The 22,271-nt window shown below is 37.3% G+C and overlaps 1 protein-coding gene across 4 annotated transcripts in view; it reads right to left on the reverse strand.

Moving 5' to 3' along the window:
* LOC139958378 (tyrosine-protein phosphatase non-receptor type 4-like) overlaps positions 1 to 22,271 on the reverse strand; it is a 94,573-nt gene that overhangs the window by 4,197 nt on the left and 68,105 nt on the right. For all 4 annotated transcript variants that reach the window (XM_071955397.1, XM_071955395.1, XM_071955394.1 and 1 more), the window contains 6 exons: positions 20,686 to 20,776; positions 19,040 to 19,107; positions 15,465 to 15,611; positions 8,434 to 8,565; positions 4,873 to 5,021; positions 2,657 to 2,838 (listed from right to left, as the gene is read on the reverse strand). In XM_071955397.1, the coding sequence (XP_071811498.1) occupies positions 2,657 to 2,838; positions 4,873 to 5,021; positions 8,434 to 8,565; positions 15,465 to 15,611; positions 19,040 to 19,107; positions 20,686 to 20,776 (769 nt within the window). The remainder of the gene's footprint in view (positions 1 to 2,656; positions 2,839 to 4,872; positions 5,022 to 8,433; positions 8,566 to 15,464; positions 15,612 to 19,039; positions 19,108 to 20,685; positions 20,777 to 22,271) is intronic.

Here is a 22,271-nt window from a genome sequence, read left to right on the forward strand (position 1 = left end):
GACATCTTTGCTCTATGTTTTAGAGATTAATGAGTTGACAGTGACATCTTTGCTTTATATTTTAGAGATTGCTTAGTTGATAATGACATCTTTGCTCTATGTTTTAGAGATTGCTTGGTTGATAATGACATCTTTGCTCTATGTTTTAGAGATTAATGAGTTGACAGTGACATCTTTGCTTTATGTTTTAGAGATTGCTCAGTTGATAATGACATCTTTGCTCTATGTTTTAGAGACTGCTTGGTTGATAATGACATCTTTGCTCTATGTTTTAGAGATTGCTTGGTTGATAATGACATCTTTGCTTTTAGAGATTGCTTGGTTGATAATGACATCTTTGCTCTATGTTTTAGAGACTGCTTAGTTGATAATGACATCTTTGCTTTTAGAGATTGCTTGGTTGATAATGACATCTTTGCTCTATGTTTTAGAGATTAATGAGTTGACAGTGACATCTTTGCTTTATGTTTTAGAGATTGCTTGTTTGATAATGACATCTTTGCTCTATGTTTTAGAGATTGCTTTGGTTGATAATGACATCTTTGCTTTATGTTTTAGAGATTGCTTGGTTGATAATGACATCTTTGCTCTATGTTTTAGAGATTGCTTGGTTGATAATGACATCTTTGCTTTATGTTTTAGAGATTGCTTAGTTGATAATGACATCTTTGCTCTATGTTTTAGAGATTACTTGGTTGATAATGACATCTTTGCTTTATGTTTTAGAGATTGCTTGGTTGATAATGACATCTTTGCTCTATGTTTTAGAGATTGCTTGGTTGATAATGACATCTTTGCTCTATGTTTTAGAGATTAATGAGTTGACAGTGACATCTTTGCTTTATGTTTTAGAGATTGCTTGGTTGATAATGACATCTTTGCTCTATGTTTTAGAGATTAATGAGTTGAGAGTGACATCTTTGCTTTATGTTTTAGAGATTGCTTGTTTGATAATGACATCTTTGCTTTTAGAGATTGCTTGGTTGATAATGACATCTTTGCTCTATGTTTTAGAGATTGCTTGGTTGATAATGACATCTTTGCTCTATGTTTTAGAGATTGCTTAGTTAATAATGACATCTTTGCTCTATGTTTTAGAGATTGCTTGGTTGTTAATGACATCTTTGCTTTTAGAGATTGCTTGGTTGATAATGACATCTTTGCTCTATGTTTTAGAGATTGCTTAGTTGATAATGACATCTTTGCTCTATGTTTTAGAGATTGCTTGGTTGATAATGACATCTTTGCTCTATGTTTTAGAGATTGCTTGGTTGATAGTGACATCTTTGCTCTATGTTTTAGAGATTAATGAGTTGACAGTGACATCTTTGCTTTATGTTTTAGAGATTGCTTGGTTGATAATGACATCTTTGCTTTTAGAGATTGCTTGGTTGATAATGACATCTTTGCTCTATGTTTTAGAGATTGCTTAGTTGATAATGACATCTTTGCTCTATGTTTTAGAGATTGCTTGGTTGATAATGACATCTTTGCTCTATGTTTTAGAGATTAATGAGTTGACAGTGACATCTTTGCTTTATGTTTTAGAGATTGCTTAGTTGATAATGACATCTTTGCTCTATGTTTTAGAGATTGCTTGGTTGATAATGACATCTTTGCTCTATGTTTTAGAGATTAATGAGTTGACAGTGACATCTTTGCTTTATATTTTAGAGATTGCTTAGTTGATAATGACATCTTTGCTCTATGTTTTAGAGATTGCTTGGTTGATAATGACATCTTTGCTCTATGTTTTAGAGATTAATGAGTTGACAGTGACATCTTTGCTTTATGTTTTAGAGATTGCTCAGTTGATAATGACATCTTTGCTCTATGTTTTAGAGACTGCTTGGTTGATAATGACATCTTTGCTCTATGTTTTAGAGACTGCTTGGTTGATAATGACATCTTTGCTTTTAGAGATTGCTTGGTTGATAATGACATCTTTGCTCTATGTTTTAGAGATTGCTTAGTTGATAATGACATCTTTGCTTTATGTTTTAGAGATTGCTTGGTTGATAATGACATCTTTGCTCTATGTTTTAGAGATTGCTTGGTTGATAATGACATCTTTGCTTTTAGAGATTGCTTGGTTGATAATGACATCTTTGCTCTATGTTTTAGAGATTAATGAGTTGACAGTGACATCTTTGCTCTATGTTTTAGAGATTGCTTGTTTGATAATGACATCTTTGCTCTATGTTTTAGAGATTGCTTGGTTGATAATGACATCTTTGCTTTTAGAGATTGCTTGGTTGATAATGACATCTTTGCTCTATGTTTTAGAGATTAATGAGTTGACAGTGACATCTTTGCTCTATGTTTTAGAGATTGCTTGTTTGATAATGACATCTTTGCTCTGTTTAGAGAATAATTAGTAGACAATGATTTCTTTGCTCTATGCTTTAGAGATTCGTTAGTTGACAGTGCTCTATATTTTACAGATTAAGTAGTTGATGGAGACAGCTTTGTTCTGTTTTAGAGATTAATTAGTTAGTAGTGATGTCTTTTCTGTTTTAGAGATTAATTAGTAGTGATTTCTTTTTAGAGATTAATATCAATCATATGTTGGGCATTGGCAATCAAAATACTCTCAAATAACAGAAGCATTCAGCAAGCCTTGTATGAGGTCCCTGTAGACTCGTTAGAGACTTACCCATGTACACTCTTATGATGGCCTCACACACAAACTTGTACTGAGCTGTTGTCTGTATCAGCATAGCCCGCTGGTCTCTCATCCGCCGAACAATATCCAAAGGATAGATGGGATCATTGGTCTCAATCAAGCACATTGCTGTTTCCATGGTAACCAGAACTCCTGTTCGACCAATTCCTGCACTGCAAATACAATAAAAAAAGTCATTCGATGTTTATAATTGGATTTTCCTCCTCCCACACACTAACAAGCTACAACACCCGAAAGTCTCAAATATAGAACACTGTGTCATATTTGTGGCACCAACTTATCATGCCAAAGCACTGAGAGATAAGCAATGAGATAGGACACTGCCTTTGTATGACATTATAATACAGTAAGGGATATTTTCATAGAGCACTGAAGCCCTCTTTATGACATAATACTGTGAGGGATATCATTATAGAGCAATGAAGCCCTCTGTATGACATCATCATACAGTAAGGGATATCTTCATACAGCACTGTAGCTCTCTGTATGACCTAATACAGTAAGAGATATCTTCATATAGCACTGAGACCCTCTGTATGACATTAAAATAAAGTAATGGATATCATTATACAGCACTAAAGCCCTCTGTATGACATTATAATACAGTAAGGGATATCTTCAGAGAGCAATGAAGCCCTCTTTATGACACAATACAGTAAGGGATATCATTATAGAGCACTGAAGCCCTCTGTATGACCTAATGCAGTAAGAGATATAGAGCACTGAAACCCTCTGTATGACATCATAATACAGTATGGGATATCATTATACAGCTCTGAAACCCTCTGTATGAAATTATAATACAGTAAGGGATATCATTATAGAGTACGAAAGCCCTCTGTATGACATCATAATACAGTAAGGGATATCATTATACAGCTCTGAAACCCTCTGTATGACATCATAATACAGTAAGGGATATCATTATAGAGTACTAAAGCCCTCTGTATGACATCATAATACAGTAAAGGATATCATTATACAGCACTAAAGCCCTCTGTATGACATCATTATACAGTAAGGGATATCATTTTACAGCTCTGAAACCCTCTGTATGACATCATAATACAGTAAGGGATACCATTATACAGCTCTGAAACCCTCTGTATGACATTATAATACAGTAAGGGATATCATTATAGAGTACTAAAGCCCTCTGTATGACATTACAATACAGTAAGGGATATCATTATACAGCACTGAAACCCTCTGTATGACATTATAATACAGTAAGGGATATCATTATAGAGTACGAAAGCCCTCTGTATGACATTAAATTACAGTATGGGATATGATTATACAGCTCTGAAACCCTCTGTATGACATCATAATACAGTAACGGATATCATTATAGAGCACTAAAGCCCTCTGTATGACATCGTAATACAGTAAGGGATATCATTATACAGCTCTGAAACCCTCTGTATGAAATTATAATACAGTAAGGGATATCATTATAGAGTACTAAAGCCCTCTGTATGACATCATAATACAGAAGGGATATCATTATACAGCTCTGAAACCCTCTGTATAACATCATAATACAGTAAGGGATATCATTATACAGCTCTGAAACCCTCTGTATAACATCATCATACAGTAAGGGATATCATTATACAGCTCTGAAACCCTCTGTATGACGTCATAATACAGTAAGGGATATCATTATAGAGTACTAAAGCCCTCTGTATGACACCATTATACAGTAAGGGATATCATTATACAGCTCTGAAACCCTCTGTATAACATCATAATACAGTAAGGGATATCATTATACAGCTCTGAAACCCTCTGTATAACATCATCATACAGTAAGGGGTGTCATTATACAGCACTAAAGCTCTTCTTATGAGATCATAAACAGTTAGGGATATTTGCATGGACCACAGAAATCCTCTGTAAGACAGCACTGTAGGGATATCTTCATACAGAACTAAAGCAATAAAATGAAAGCCTTCTGATAGATGTAATACTATTAGGAATATATGCATATTGCACTGCAACCCTGTTAGACTAAATAGTAACATATGAACAGAATACTGCCTCTGTGTGTTACAAATCAATAAAATTAGGGATACATGCATAGATTACTGCAGTTCTGTATAAGACTTATAAGTACATTTGGAGATAGATGCAAACATTGTCCATCATTGGTTGGGGTATTTTGAGGTAATTTTTGGTACTACCTGCAGTGAACAATAGTGGGCACCTCCATGTTGATTCTTCTTTGCCTTACTCGAAGGACAAAATCCAGGAAATCTGATGAATCATCTGGTACACCATGATCAGGCCAGGCTATGTACTGCATCTGTTGAACCACCCTCTCTTCATTGCTCTATTGAGGGATATAAGTTATTAAGGATGAGTTCAGCAAGGGGTGAGGATTTGGCTGTTGTTCCGCCCTCCCCCTTTCATTGAATTGAATGTAACATCTCATCATTCATATACAAATCACATTATAACTTCATCATTTCCTGGTGCAATTTTTTAGACAAAAGATCATATTTGTTTTAGAAACTTTGGGTTTCCCTTTGCAGGCAAGCATTGTTACATGTGCAAACTTCAATGCAACTTTAAACAAGCTTTTGAGATATTTAAGTTGACAAAGTTTGCAGATTTTCACCTCTTATGAGCTCAAACGACCTTCTACCTCCAATGAAAATACAAGGGATCATCTACTCAGTATGGGACATCCACCTATTGAATTTGAGTTTCATTTTGAATTCCATTCTTAAAATCACGTTTACAAACTTTTACCTCTGTTGATCTTAAATGATATTTGATCAATACTGTACTGAAATCAATAGGGTTCATCTAATTAGTATGGGGTCCCTGCATACCAAGTATGAGGTTCATGCAAGCTTCTGTTCTTGATATATCAACACAAACACACACCAAAACATGCAAATAAACACCCATACAAACACACACACAAACACACATAAAACTCATCACCATTGTCTGGGTTCACAATTGTCATCGAAACCAAAACATTATTAGAAAATCCAAAACTGAAACACATGTTTAGAACATGCACTAACTGTTGGTGAGTTTTCATCCATATATTCCATTGACAGTGAACAAGTTACAAGGTAAAAAGCAGAATAAATTTGAAATAAATGTATCTTGAATGACCCCTACATGAATTGGAAGCCACATATTCATAAAGTACAAACTTATGTTGCTAGAATTGTAGGTGTCATGTATAAAATTAATCATTATTTATTCCAAATAATATTCTACTCTCTATTCCTCATCTTCATTATTGTGCTATATTGTGGGCAAACTCTTCTCCCAATAAAGTAAACTCCCTCTTTCTCCTACAAAAAAAAGCCGTAAGAATAATTTGTAAGCATCTTATCGTGATCATACCTCCCATTTATTTAGTGAGCTTAAGTTACTGACAATTTTTGACATTTATCATTATCAGTTGGGTATTTTTATGTTCAAGTGGCAGGAATGCTTGATTCCAACAAAGTTTTCATCTTTTTTCACTCCTACTAATACAATTCATGACCATAACACCAGACAGCAATCAAATATATTTCATGAAAATACCTTTTCTGCAACTTCACAAGTAACTGTTAGATACACTGGTCCTAGGTTTTGGAATACCCTAGATACCCAGGTCAATAGTTCAAAATCACTTTTACATTTTAAAAAACAACTAAAACTGTCTTTATTATATAAGCACAGGTAAAGTTTCTAGTTTCTTTTCCTATGTTTAGGTGTATTTTGGTGGGGGTGGGGAGGGGGCTTGTGTGTGTTTTTTGTTGGTGGCCTGGCCTTGATAAGCTCTGCTTCTGCCAGGTCTCCCCCACTTCACATCATTTGTATATATCAATTGTTTAATTCCTATGGAATGTATTTGTATTGTATATTCAAATGTTATTTATTCACTTTGTTTATGTGATGGTGAAGTGGGAAGAAAAAGTTTTCATTTCAATTTCGAGAGTTGTGTAATATGACGACATTTTCCTAAACCTGATCATTCAGTTTTCTTTATGCAAATTCATACGAAATTATTCAGGCTGCAGATAGAAACATTACATGTCTTGTGACTTAACTGTGACAAAATGTTCTAACATTATGATTTGTGCATATTTACCAAATGATAGGCTGATCAGTGGTGTACACAGTAAACATAGTTCCCACAAAGATAAGGTGACCAGATCATTGAATAATTTCAAACAGCCTGTACTTCATGCAAAGCATCATGTTGCACTTACTGATTAAGCAAAAGGCTTCACTGTTTTGGCATTGTACTTTATATCTTGGACAAAACACTTCCTAGATGAGGTGTTCTAACCTTGGGCATTTAGAAACCTAGAACCACCAAAACTGAGAGATCCTCAAAATGCCTTGTTTAAAAAGTCCTGTAAAAGTACAGGGTAGGTGCTAAGTTATGTCCCAGGATTTCCTGAAAAAATATGGTCACCTTATGCAAAGCGTTACTGTTCAATGAGTACAGAGTATGATAAAATATTGTCAGACAGTTTGTTGTGGACTATAGGTCAATCAATTCAAGGGAACTATCTCTTGGCCACTTGGTAAAAAGTTTCAGTAATCTTACATACCTGGGTGATGTATTCAGCCCTACAATACAAACTCAATGAGCAAATGAGCACTGCTGCATTATTAACATTGTTTTAGGTTGCTGTTCAATGATAAGTTTAATACTTATATGATATTAGTTCCTGCTGCTGAAATACTTCAGATTGTACAAGTCTATAACTGGGAACCATTTACTTTCATAGGACCATGAACCAGAAAGCCAGGAGTCATGAGTCCTTGCCTTATAAGACTATATATGGATTCACTTGATTGATATAACAATTGGGGAAATTTAACATTTTTCCACAATCAAAATTTGCCTAGACCATCTGTAGACAGCACACACAGATGGTGTAACACATACATCATCTGTAAAGAACATCTGCAGATGGTGTGACACATACATTATTTGTGTAGAGCACACACAGATGGTGTAAAACATACATTATTTGTAGACAGCACACATAGATGGTGTAACACATACATCATCTGTACCGAACATCTGCAGATGGTGTGACACATATACATTATTTGTGTAGAGCACACACAGATGGTGTAACACATACATCATCTGTACAGAACATCTGCAGATGGTGTGACACATACATTATTTGTGTAGAGAACACACAGATGGTGTAAAACATACATTATTTGTAGACAGCACACATAGATGGTGTAACACATACATCATCTGTACAGAACATCTGCAGATGGTGTGACACATACATTTGTGTAGAGAACACACAGATGGTGTAAAACATACATTATTTGTAGACGGCACACACAGATGGTGTAACACATACATCATCTGTACAGAACATCTGCAGATGGTGTGACACATACATTATTTGTGTAGAGAACACACAGATGGTGTAAAACATACATTATTTGTAGACAGCACACACAGATGGTGTAACACATACATCATCTGTACAGAACATACGCAGATGGTGTGACACATACATTATTTGTGTAAGAGCACACAGAGGGTGTAAAACATACATTATTTGTAGACAGCACACACAGATGGTGTAACACATACATCATCTGTACAGAACATCTGCAGATGGTGTGACACATACATTATTTGTGAAGAGAACACACAGATGGTGTAAAACCTTCAACATATTTTGATGCTGTCTACAAAGGGTATAAAACATGCACTATCTGTAAAGCATTGGATCGTTACTTACCTTTAAATTTCTGACATGAAAGTCCCTGAAAGCAAAAGAATTAGCATCTTCTTCTCGAATACATTTGATGTCATAGGCAGGACTTAGTTGTAAGTTTTGATTTACATTTGGCCAATATTTGTGACATTTAACCTGCAAAATCAAGACAGAGAAAATAGACTTAGAAAGCTGCAAATGTTGAGGATGAGTCATCACACAATGATACCTGACTATGTAACACATCCTTTAAAATGCCCAAGATAAACAAAACACCCAGGTAAGAGACAATGAACCATCACACACCAATACCTGACATGGAATACATACTTAATGCCTCAAGATAAAAACTAACACTAGTAATAGAGGATGAACCATCACACACCCAATACCTGACATGGAATACATACTTAATGCCTCAAGATATAACTAACACTAGTAATAGAGGATGAACCATCACACACCAATAGCTGACATGGAATACATACTTAATGCCTCAAGATATAACTTACACTAGTAATAGAGGATGAACCATCACACACCCAATACCTGACATGGAATACATACTTAATGCCTCAAGATAAAACTAACACTAGTAATAGAGGATGAACCATCACACACCAATACCTGACATGGAATACATACTTAATGCCTCAAGATAAAACTAACACTAGTAATAGAGGATAAACCATCACACACCCAATACCTGACATGGAATACATACTTAATGCCTCAAGATAAAACTAACACTAGTAATAGAGGATGAACAATCACACACCAATACCTGACATGGAATACATACTTAATGCCTCAAGATATAACTAACACTAGTAATAGAGGATGAACCATCACACACCCAATACCTGACATGGAATACATACTTAATGCCTCCAGATAAAACTAACACTAGTAATAGAGGATGAACCATCACACACCAATAGCTGACATGGAATACATACTTAATGCCTCAAGATATAACTTACACTAGTCATAGAGGATGAACCATCACACACCCAATACCTGACATGGAATACATACTTAATGCCTCAAGATAAAACTAACACTCAGGTAAGAGACGATGAACCATCACACACCAATACCTGACATGGAATACACTCTGATATCGAGGAATACTAATGGGATGTAATAGTATCATCTTTTAAGTTACAAAACTTAATTTGATCAAAGACGCTGTTATTACAGTGGAGCAAATGATAATGTCTACATTCATTACAATAATTTCATTTCTATCTGAATTTGTAGTGGAATATTACTAAGGTTGCTGCTTCTATAATACTTTACTGGAATGACCCAAATAGCTTAGTTGGCTTTATGGTAGCTATGGTTTCAGTTTTTCTCTCGTATAAAAACAAGCAAGATCCACTTGAAGGTTTCACACAAAAAATCAATATGAAATATCCACATGCAAGCTAAGAGATTTCTCAAATATTCCCTTCTAGAGATATTGTGTTTACAAGATTTTCACTTTGATTTCTGTAGACCACGAATGACCTTTGACATCAGCCAAAACCAAAATGCTTCTTCTTCACAATATGGAGGAACTTAAATTGAGAATGAGATTGGTCAAACCTTTTCTTCTGAAGATATCATGCTAACAAACTTCCTATGATTCAAATAAAACACAAGGGCACTATGGTTCCTTGCTTATAAGCCAATATTTACAAGGGAGCAGAACTGTCCTTAAATTGTTATTTGGATGTACACACAATATTATTCTCAAAAATATCACAAATCAACTGTTGGTCCTTTTGAGAACCTGTTGAGAACCTGGTGTCCAATTTAAGCGTGTTACGCACTGTCCTGAATGTTAATAGCTGAAACGGTATCAAAATAAACTTTTGGCCACTCATAAATTGAGAATCAGGTGTCCGATTGAAGCGGGAGTTGGTTTCCTCTTTAGAGCACACCTAGCTCTATCATATAATTGAAATATTGACCCTTTTTCCTTGCCCCATATCTCCTAACCACATGTGCTTAGTAAAACCAAACAAAACCTTTTTAACCTCTGATAACTTTGCACAGGAACAATGCACAGGGGTCAGCCTATGGACAATATTGATCAAAAGGTACCTTTGAGATCCGAAAGTGACTAGGAAAATTCAAATAACCAAAGAAACTAATGTAGGTCACCTGAGGTCAAAGGTCACCCAGATGCGAGTCAACTATTGGATTACAACAGCGTAACTCCCAACCTTGAGGGACATTTTGTTCTCATGTTATTGCAAAAATACTAGTTTTTGACCCCTAATTGACCTTGTTGACATTGGATCACATGACCCTTATGTTTGGAAACAATCCCTTAACCCATGCACAGCTTGTCTCAAAATATTAACTGCATCAGACTTATGCACTGGGAGCTGTTGCATTTTTTGACCCTAACTGACCTTTGCGGGCACCAAAAACAATAGGGATCTTCCTCTCACTATGGGCTATCCACCCACCAAGTTTGGTCATGATACATCATTTCCTTATTGAGATATCGTGTATACAAGCCAAGAGTCACATACACACACACGCACCCAAACACACACGCCAAGTTTAATGCATAGGTTCCTTGCTTTGCAAAAAGCAAGGAACCAAAAACAGTACAGTTCACTTCTTCTACGCAATATGATACATCCACATGCCAAGTATGAGATCTGTTGGAGGTCCCTTCTTGAGATAATGTGTTTACAAGGTTTTCACATTTTGACCTTTGGTGACCACAAATGACCCTTCACCATCTCAAAAAGCAACAGGCTTCTTCTACACAATATTGGCCAGTGATGTACTAAGCATGAAATTTGCTCAAGCTTTCCTTCTGGTTATATCATGGCATCACATCACGCACCAGCGACGTAGCCAGGAATTTGAAAGGGGGGGAGCACTTTTTGCGATTGATATGGATTTTCAAAATTTTAGGCACGACTAAGCGGAGCGCCACCATCGGTTGGTGCGCAGCGTACAAGAAAATTTCTGGTTTTGATACCACCCAGATCACCGGAAATGGCACTTCTCGGGCTTGAAAATGACCAACCAGATGTACACTTTTTGCCTGAGAACCAAATATTTCCCGATAGTTTTTTTCCATCCATAACCTTTTTGAAGATTGTCACCAGTCACAAATCATGTTCGACCTCATCGCATGTCCTGTGGATCATTGCTTTTTATAGGTGATTCTACGTCGCGGCCCACAATATCCGTCAGGCCCACTTTTCAAGGTTCCAAGCCCATTATTTGTTCAGAATTTGAAAATTCACATGTCTCGTGAATAAACTCACTTCAAAACATATCCATAATGTTGCACAAAATTTCATCTATGGACAACCAATATAGAAAAAGCTCCTTCAACCCCTAACAGACCGGTCAAAATTGCACGAGTAGAGGGAAGTGTGATGCAGAATGTTGGTCAGAAATTTTGGAAAATTCAGACACAGTTAATTTATTGGTGTAGAAATATTAAAACCTCTTATAACGGCTATTATAAAACTTGGTTGAAGGAAATGAAAAAAATAGCAGATATTTCCGAAACCGAACACTACACACATAGGCGTAGGAGGCGGGGGGGGGGGGGGGGGCTGCAGCCCCTAATTCGCCATTTCTAATGTAAAAGAGAGTTTTGACATAATTTCACCTCCATGCCTTTTTCTCCATCTACGTAAGACATTTGGTTGTTTACATTAGCATCCCGCGGTACACTGCGCAACTTTCACGGACCGTACGGTACACGATGGCATGCGATGTATGGTAAATAACCGATGCTTGTTTATATGATATTGACCATAACATGTTGAACGAAATTTTGGTTATGTTTTTCGGGCAAGTCGGACAGTTTTGAGGCTGTTCATCCTGGAACGCCATTTTCATGCTCACTGATATGATGTGATATCTGCTGCGGTTGCTTTACAAATTCGAACAGACGCGTAGCGAGGAATTTGCCAAGGGAGGGGCGAAGCCTGTAGGCAAATTATCTCAGCGTAGCGCCACCATAAGTTGGCGCGAAGCGTTCAAGAAAATTTTGGCCGAACATGCCTCCCAGATCACTGGAAATGGCACTACCCAGGACCATTTGTTGGCGCGAACCGTACAAGTAAATTTTGGCCGAAAATGCCTCCCAGATCGCTGGAAACGACACTTCCCAGGCCTTGTAAGTTGCATCTAAGCACTTTCTATTTTGAAATTACTGGCGATATCATAAAAAAAAATATGCTGAAGGGGGAGGGGGGCGGTCGCCCCCTTCCCGAAATGCGTCAGGTTCCCCGACGACACGGTCGAGTTCGAGACCAGCCATAGTTGGTTTCATAGCACAATTCTACAATTTTTTAAGGCGTATATACACACACACGCATTATGATAGACCATATATAGTATACAGATCATGAGTGAGAGAGGAAAAATGGAAACGTCAAAAATGGAGTTGTCGGTGTAAGGGATAGGGTGAGGCAAACGCCCCTTCCGAAATCCTTGATCCGTCACTGACTACCCTGTGTATATAATAGGGACCAGCCACGGGCGGCGGAACCGGGGGGGCACAGGGGGCACGTGCCCCCCCACTTTTCCTCAGGTTAAAAATGTGCCCTTTTTCTACATAAAAATTGAGGTGTCTCAAGTTAGCAAGAGGCCAGGGAACCAGAATAAACACTCGGGAAGGGCCGTTTCCAGCCATCTGAGGGGGTTTGTAAAACCAAAAATTTTCTTGTACACTCCGCGCCAACTGATGGTGGCGCTCCGCTCAGATAGTCGTGCATACAACTTTGCAAAACCTGGCTACGCCCCTGACTTTTAATGAATCTCTGTGGGTCAAACTCAAAGCTATTTCGAATGGAAAAAAATTGTTAAGATATTGACAAGAAATAAACTCTAATTCGGAAGATTCCTACATTAGCAACTAGCATGATTTCACTTCATTTTGTCTCAAAATAAAACTTGTTCCTTGTTTCCCAATTTGCACATTGGATATTGCAGTGCTAGTATGCATATTTTCCTTGGGGGGGGGGCGTTGATGGAGTGATGTGTATACGCAAATAAGATAATACAATAAGAGATATAAAGGGTACTAAATATAAGGCTGCATCAGTCCAATCGAATTTCTGCAAAGTGCCCTTTGATGTCGGTGCCCCCCCCCCAGATTAAAAGTGCTTCCGCCGCCCTTGGGACCAGCGCTGTAATGATGTCACTGTTCCTCTTTCTCTTCCCGGTGTCTTGGCGTTTTCCTTCTACTCCCTCTTTTTCTCCTTTTTCTCTCTTTCTTCTTTTTCTTTTCCCTTCCTTCGTCTCCTCCTCCTCTTTTTTCCCCTCCTTTTTCCTTTTTTTTTTCTTCTCTCCTCTTTTTCTTACCCGGGAGGCGCGCGCCCCTAACGCCCCCCCCCTGGATACGCGCCTGTTGTGCATACAGTTCGTGACATTCCATAGAGTGCGATTAGGCAGGCAATATGTATTTTATTACGCAGTGGCCAACTGTAGGCTTGTAATTGGCTATAAGCTAAATTTAGCTAATTGCATCTGCCAAACTAAGTAAGTAGTTGAATCAGTAGGCTGAATGTTACTACGATTACAATCGAGTTAACGGAGCTGACGAGTATTCAAGATCAAAAGAGCACTGACAAAATACCATGCTAAAAAAACGACAGTTTTAAAAAAAAAAAGTCGACACTGAAAGGGGGGGAGCGGTCACTCCCCCTGCTCCCCCCCTGGCTACGTCCCTGTCACGCACATACACTCCATCACAACTGCAAAGGTTATGATCCAAAAATGGGAGCAGGAACACTAACTACCGTCTTATATCAATAGTATTGTCATATGTAAAAAACTGGCATTGTTCCTGTCCTTACCCCTAAAATTTATGAGCTCAATGCTGTTGCTGCATGATAGGTCTGCACATCAAAGGGAGTATATACTACAGATTAAAATGTGGCCATAGTTATGCTCAAGTGGCCTGTTTCCACCACCATGCCTGTGACCCAGGGGCCACTTGCTTTTATAATCTCACACTATTACACCAGCTCCTCAGAAGTAACACAATAGCAATGCATATACAGTTGCCAAGGACAAATGGTGATGGGTGTTATCCTCTGTGGGTACTTTACATATGAAGTTAAATGAGCATACACTGTATTTGAACTATAATTTAGAGGATGTTATCAAATAAATATCATGAAAACCTGAATAGCTATAATTTGAAAGATTTCAAAAGTTCAGCCCTATCTTTTAAAGAACTTTTATCTAAATTTATATTACAAACTTTCCATGAAGATCTGGTAAGGATTTATTTCCACCATTCCAAATTAGTGGGATCTCTTGCTAATACTATTGCAGCTCCAGCTTATTTCAGATTCTGCCTTTTCTAATCACAGTTTGTCACAATCCTTTTATCTCTTTTGTTCATTCCTCTGCTAGAGAATGACTGGGCACCCATTTTCAAATTCCCATCCGGCACCTATTTAGAGGCCAAACTTCAATTTAGATTTTACACTGTATCCTAGAAAACTTTTTTTCTCAACTCTTGAGCTGGTAAATTTTGGCAGGCAGTTCCATTTTGTCCATGGAAGACAACCCTTTAACTTTCTCATAATGCACTGAAAATATTATATTTGTTCCTGTGATCTCAGCAACACAACACTTGATTGTAATTTGTGTGTTAACAAACTAAAATTTGTTTTCAAGGTTGAAAAATCAATTGCAACAAAACCTAAGGCTGGTGGTCTTATGAACTTTCACCAGCTTAATAATTTGTTTTTCACTGTTTAGTTTAATTACTTCCTTTGTCTGTGCCTGTAAAATTCTGTATCTCTATTATTTTAAAGCATGTTTATTCTTCTTTTCTAAGTAATTAATGCATTGGCAATCACAATAGTTCTTGTTAAAAGTTGAATAAATAAGATGGAAAACAAAACCTATATAAACTTCTGCAAGAAATATTTTCTAATTTGTTGAACAATAACATATCCACACTAAATTATGCCTAGCAGCATTCTTTAACAGTAACTGAGTAATCTATCTCACACTCATGCTACCCTCAGTTGATTATTGCACAATAACAGAGTACTGATATTTACCCTTCCTCGTTCCACATTAGTGGTTAACATAACAATAAGGGTTGATCGCTGTTCCCAGATCATATCCCAGAAGTCCACCATAGTATTTGGAAGAGGACCTTGTGCAGCTATGTACTTGTTAACCATAGCAGCCTTTGGTATATCCATCTGCAATATAATACAAACATAAAATATTTCAACCAGAAAGCCAGTTGGCTTTGTGATTCCTTGCCATACAATGTGCTCAAAATTTAAAATAACTATCCTACTTATGTAGAGCAAGTGAGTTAAATGTGTCCAAGAATTAAGTGAGAATCAGAAAAGATCAGAGATTTCCAGCTCTTATTTGTAGTACTCCCTTGTGGGCATCAACTATTTCATTCACTGGTAAGGATTGTGAAGTATAGAATATTTATTCAATTGTTTCAATATCCAGAAAGAACAGTCTTCCTATGTGAAATATAGACACATACATGTATGAATTAAAGGACATTTTCTTTACCAATTTTGAGCTAGCAAATCAGTAACTATCCCTTAAATAATTGTTGTTAATGAATGAGATTAACATTACATTGTTTACACACTGTGAACTACTTTCACAACCTACTGACAAAGCAAAAGTCATCTAGTATAAATCACAGAGGAAATGACCACCTTTAAGACCATTTGAGGTAACCTGTTGATCCTTGGTACTTCTACTGTTGAGTTTTACTACATTGTCCTTACATCAAGGGATGTCACTTGGTACTTCTACTGTTGAGTTTTACTACATTGTACTTATATCAAGGGATAACACTTGGTACTTCTACTGTTGAGTTTACTACATTGTACTTACATCAAGGGATGTCACTTGGTACTTCTACTGTTGAGTTTTACTACATTGTACTTATATCAAGGGATGTCAGTTAGTACTTCTGCTGTTGAGTTTCACTACATTGTCCTTATATCAAGGGATGTCACTTGGTACTTCTACTGTTGAGTTTACTACATTGTACTTACATCAAGGGATGTCACTTGGTACTTCTACTGTTGAGTTTTACTACATTGTACTTATATCAAGGGATGTCAGTTGGTACTTCTGCTGTTGAGTTTCACTACATTGTCCTTATATCAAGGGATGTCACTTGGTACTTCTACTGTTGAGTTTACTACATTGTACTTACATCAAGGGATGTCACTTGGTACTTCTACTGTTGAGTTTTACTACATTGTACTTATATCAAGGGATGTCAGTTGGTACTTCTGCTGTTGAGTTTTACTACATTGTCCTTATATCAAGGGATGTCACTTGGTACTTCTACTGTTGAGTTTTACTAAATTGTACTTACATCAAGGGATGTCACTTGGTACTTCTACTGTTGAGTTTTACTACATTGTACTTATATCAAGGGATGTCACTTGGTACTTCTACTGTTGAGTTTCACTACATTGTCCTTACATCAAGGGATGTCACTTTGTACTTCTACTGTTGAGTTTTACTACATTGTACTTACATGAAGGGATGTCACTTGGTACTTCTACTGTTGAGTTTACTACATTGTACTCATATCAAGGGATGTCACTTGGTACTTCTACTGTTGAGTTTTACTACATTGTACTTATATCAAGGGATGTCACTTGGTACTTCTACTGTTGAGTTTTACTACATTGTACTTATATCAAGGGATGTCACTTGGAACTTCTACTGTTGAGTTTACTACATTGTACTTACATCAAGGGATGTCACTTGGTACTTCTACTGTTGAGTTTTACTACATTGTACTTATATCAAGGGATGTCAGTTGGTACTTCTACTGTTGAGTTTACTACATTGTACTTACATCAAGGGATAACACTTGGTACTTCTACTGTTGAGTTTTACTACATTGTACTTATATCAAGGGATGTCACTTGGTACTTCTACTGTTGAGTTTTACTACATTGTCCTTACATCAAGGGATGTCACTTGGTACTTCTACTGTTGAGTTTTACTACATTGTACTTATATCAAGGGATGTCACTTGGTACTTCTGCTGTTGAGTTTTACTACATTGTACTTATATCAAGGGATGTCAGTTGGTACTTCTGCTGTTGAGTTTCACTACATTGTCCTTATATCAAGGGATGTCACTTGGTACTTCTACTGTTGAGTTTTACTACATTGTACTTACATGAAGGGATGTCACTTGGTACTTCTACTGTTGAGTGTTACTACATTGTACTTATATCAAGGGATAACACTTGGTACTTCTACTGTTGAGTTTCACTACATTGTACTTACATCAAGGGATAACACTTGGTACTTCTACTGTTGTATTTTACTACATTGTATTATATCAAGGGATAACACTTGGTACTTCTACTGTTGAGTTTCACTACATTGTCCTTACATCAAGGGATGTCACTTGGTACTTCTACTGTTGAGTTTCACTACATTGTCCTTACATCAAGGGATAACACTTGGTACTTCTACTGTTGAGTTTCACTACATTGTACTTATATCGAGGGATGTCACTTGGTACTTCTACTGTTGAGTTTTACTACATTGTACTTATATCAAGGGATAACACTTGGTACTTCTACTGTTGAGTTTTACTACATTGTACTTATATCAAGGGATAACACTTGGTACTTCTACTGTTGAGTTTCACTACATTGTCCTTACATCAAGGGATGTCACTTGGTACTTCTACTGTTGAGTTTTACTACATTGTACTTATATCAAGGGATAACACTTGGTACTTCTACTGTTGAGTTTCACTACATTGTCCTTACATCAAGGGATGTCACATGGTACTTCTACTGTTGAGTTTCACTACATTGTCCTTACATCAAGGGATGTCACTTGGTACTTCTACTGTTGAGTTTCACTACATTGTACTGACATCAAGGGATGTCACTTGGTACTTCTACTGTTGAGTTTTACTACATTGTACTTATATCAAGGGATGTCACTTGGTACTTCTACTGTTGAGTTTTACTACATTGTACTTACATCAAGGGATGTCACTTGGTACTTCTACTGTTGAGTTTCACTACATTGTACTGACATCAAAGGATGTCACTTGGTACTTCTACTGTTGAGTTTTACTACATTGTACTTATATCAAGGGATGTCACTTGGTACTTCTACTGTTGAGTTTTACTACATTGTACTTATATCAAGGGATGTCAGTTGGTACTTCTGCTGTTGAGTTTCACTACACTGTCCTTATATCAAGGGATGTCACTTGGTACTTCTACTGTTGAGTTTCACTACATTGTACTTACATCAAGGGATGTCACATGGTACTTCTACTGTTGAGTTTCACTACATTGTACTTAGCTCCTTGGTGCTGCTACTTTGGACCGTATTTGTGTCAAGGGATATCATATGGTACACTTACTATTATGACTAAAAAGTTTATAGTGTACCAATGCCAAATGATATCACTTAGTACACACTTAGCACTAAATGCAAACTAAACAGAGAAGTTTAAAAATATGAAATACAGAGAATGTCAATAGGGACTCATTATATCTTTGAGATAATTAGGAAAGCATTACTTTGACTTGATTGAAACATCATATAGTATTTGATTAGACATGAATACTTATATATCTTTGGTACTACTTACATTGACAACATTTGCATTAATGTAGTCCCCAGTGTCTGAATCTGTTAGTATAACCCTAGTTGCATCATCTACAAAAGAGAATATATATACCATTGAGATTAATGAAAGCTTCGTCAGCAATTGACTGCAAGTTCTGGATGGCAGGAGAGGAAGGGGAGGGATAGAGAAGTAGGTAGTGCAAGGAGAAGTGGATCGATGGATAGGTAAGGAGAGGTAAGGAGAGATGACCACTCTGGGAGAAGAGACGACTACTCTGGAAGAAGAGATGACCACTTTGGTAGAAGAGATGATCACTCTGGGAGAAGAGATGACCACTCTGGGAGGAGTGACCATTCTGGGAGAAGAGATGACCACTCTGGGAGAAGAGATGACCACTCTGGAAGAAAAGATGACCACTCTGGGAGAAGAGATGACCACTCTGGGAGAAGAGATGACCACTCTGGGAGAAGGAGTGACCACTCTGGGAGAAGAGATGACCACTCTGGGAGAAGAGATGACCACTCTGGGAGAAGAGATGACCACTCTGGGAGAAGGAGTGACCACTCTGGGAGAAGAGATGACCACTTTGGTAGAAAAGATGACCACTTTGGTAGAAGAGATGACCACTCTGGGAGAAGAGATGACCACTCTGGGAGAAGAGATGACCACTCTGGGAGAAGAGATGGCCACTTTGGGAGAAGAGATGACCACTCTGGGAGAAGAGATGACCACTCTGGGAGAAGAGATGACCACTCTGGGAGAGAGATGACCACTCTGGAGAAGAGATGACCTCTTTGGGAGAAGATATGACCACTCTGGAGAAGAGATGACCACTTTGGGAGAAGAGAGTAGCACTTTAGAAGAGAGATACACTCTGAGAGAAGAGAACAGCACTCAGAGAGACATTACCAATCTGAGAGAAAAAGAGATGACTGTTTTGGGAGTAGAAGAGATGAGATCACAAATCTGAGAGAAAAAATCATCCCTCTGAGAGAAGATATTCCCACTGTAAGAGAATAAGATATTACCACTCTTTGAGGTTCTCACTTTTGAACCAAAATTCTAGACCTTTTCATGACCATTATGGTTTATTATAAAGCCTCCAATGAGGATCCAATGTTAGGCTACCTAAAGCTATGCATAATGATTGTAACTTCCAAACTGTATGATTAACTTGTGATGAGGGGGACGTTAAGGAGCCCTTAACCCCCCACCCCCCATTGGCATGATGTAGAGTTAATTATTCATCACCAGTTTCATTAATACTGTTTATCTCACACATCTTAAGCACCTTGTTCATGTAAGTCTTATGATAGTGTAAGGTGTAGATCTAGCTATAATATCCAGCTTATGATCTTAAACTTAGGCAACACTAATGCCTTTCCAATATTGCTCAAAGACTGGGATGGACAATTGCAAATCACAGGAGAATACACATCTAAAATGGACTGCTCAAGGCAAAATATGTAAGGAAATATAAGTATAGACATTTATACAGAATGAGAAGAAGCATTATAAAGATCAAATACAATCTAAAGCTAACAACAAGGGTAATTCTTGCTCCCAACTATTCCCATGGAAAGTATGGCTCTTAGAGAAAAGAAGAGAACACCACTCTCATGTTCAAACTGCTTTGGTTGAGATTACCTTTGATTTGTTTTACTTACATGGTGATATGTCCCGATATCTATTTTTGGCAATATTTTCTGGTTCCTTGCACTCATTCATTGTCATACCAGACTTTCTTCTGTAAAGTTGCTGAAACATAGAAACACCAAAAATTCAAAATCAATTTTCTGTTCCTGGACTTTTCTGCAGACAGAAAGTAAATTGCATACTGATACACAGAGCTCCACAAATTTACCACTTTAATCCACAACCTGTGAAAGGAAGCAATGATTCACATTGTAAGTTTTTGCAACACAATTCTTATTGGTCCAGGCCTCAAATTTCACAATTTTTAGGGCAAGGCCACTTTGGCCTTGAATGGGGCAAAATTTTAGAGGGCACCAAGGCCGTGAGGTTAGGCACCTAGGCCAACTTGCATCTTACCAAAGGGCAACAAGGCAATAAAGAATAAACATCATGAAAAAATTTCTGTCCCAGGTCCTGGCGGCTGTTTTAATGAAGCAGAATAGAAGAAGGTGGTCTCTCTCACTTTACTTTTACTTTTTGTCAATTGAATTATTTAACCCTACTCTTATTTGAATGCTTCCTCACCCTTAGCAAAATCAACCATCATTATGGTAACTCAACTCATAAATTTATGGACAGACTCTGATTATGGGGGTATCTCATGTAAACTGTAAACCCTTATCAGTTAACTGGAGTAGTCCTCAATCCATGCCAACAGAATAATATTCAACCAAAAATGCCTTTTTGAGTTTGATGGGTTGTTATTGGGGTGGTTAGGCTTATAGGGTTAATGCTGAAAATGTAACTAACAACAGCATGTTCTTTTAAACTTTTTTTATTGATGCTGAAAAATTATTTAAAAATCAGCAAGTTAAGTCCAACCGATGTGCTCTGTGCGTGTGATCATAGAGCATGTGAAGTACGTGTTCGGTTATTTTCCCGTTCTTTTTTTGTGGGGAAAGTTGTTTTACACACGAAACACTCCATGCAGGGTAGGAATTAAGAACCCAAATTTGGGGGGCTATTTTGGAAAATGAAAAGTTTAAAAACGCCCCTCTTAATGTATTTACGAGGGCTTTTTTAAGGTTTAGTGGGGCTCTTTTCCAAAGTTCAATATGCTGTTTACGAAAATTACGAAAATGGATGTAAGCATTCAACAGGATAAAGTAAGCACAATTACCCTCTTCCTAGTGCTGCCTATAGCAAATTCATTATTAGTTTAATCGCAAAAATTTGCGAACGTTTAGCAAATAACTTCAAGCCACCGAATATATGACGAAAAACCAATAACCCATCAACTGAAATAGAAAACACAGGTTTACTTCCGCTGAAGGTGACCTTTCCTTAAATCATGTATTTGTTCGTGTGTGGATAAAATCACTCACCACCAAATACGAAACCATTATTCTGCTGAAAAGTAATCAAAGTTAAAACCTTCAATCCATCGCCACAGCAACGGTGTACGTAAAATACAAATTGAAAGTTGTAAACAAAGCTACGTAGTTTTTTTTTTTTGGCAAACCGATGGTTAGGCTACACTTCCCATTGACTTAGTGTAGTTGTTAGGCTAACATGTGGTCGAAGGTCGCAGTATTTCATGGATATTTTAGTTCTAGCT

This window comes from Apostichopus japonicus, chromosome 18 (genome assembly GCF_037975245.1).
Source record: "Apostichopus japonicus isolate 1M-3 chromosome 18, ASM3797524v1, whole genome shotgun sequence".
Taxonomy (NCBI): Eukaryota; Metazoa; Echinodermata; class Holothuroidea; order Aspidochirotida; family Stichopodidae; genus Apostichopus; species Apostichopus japonicus.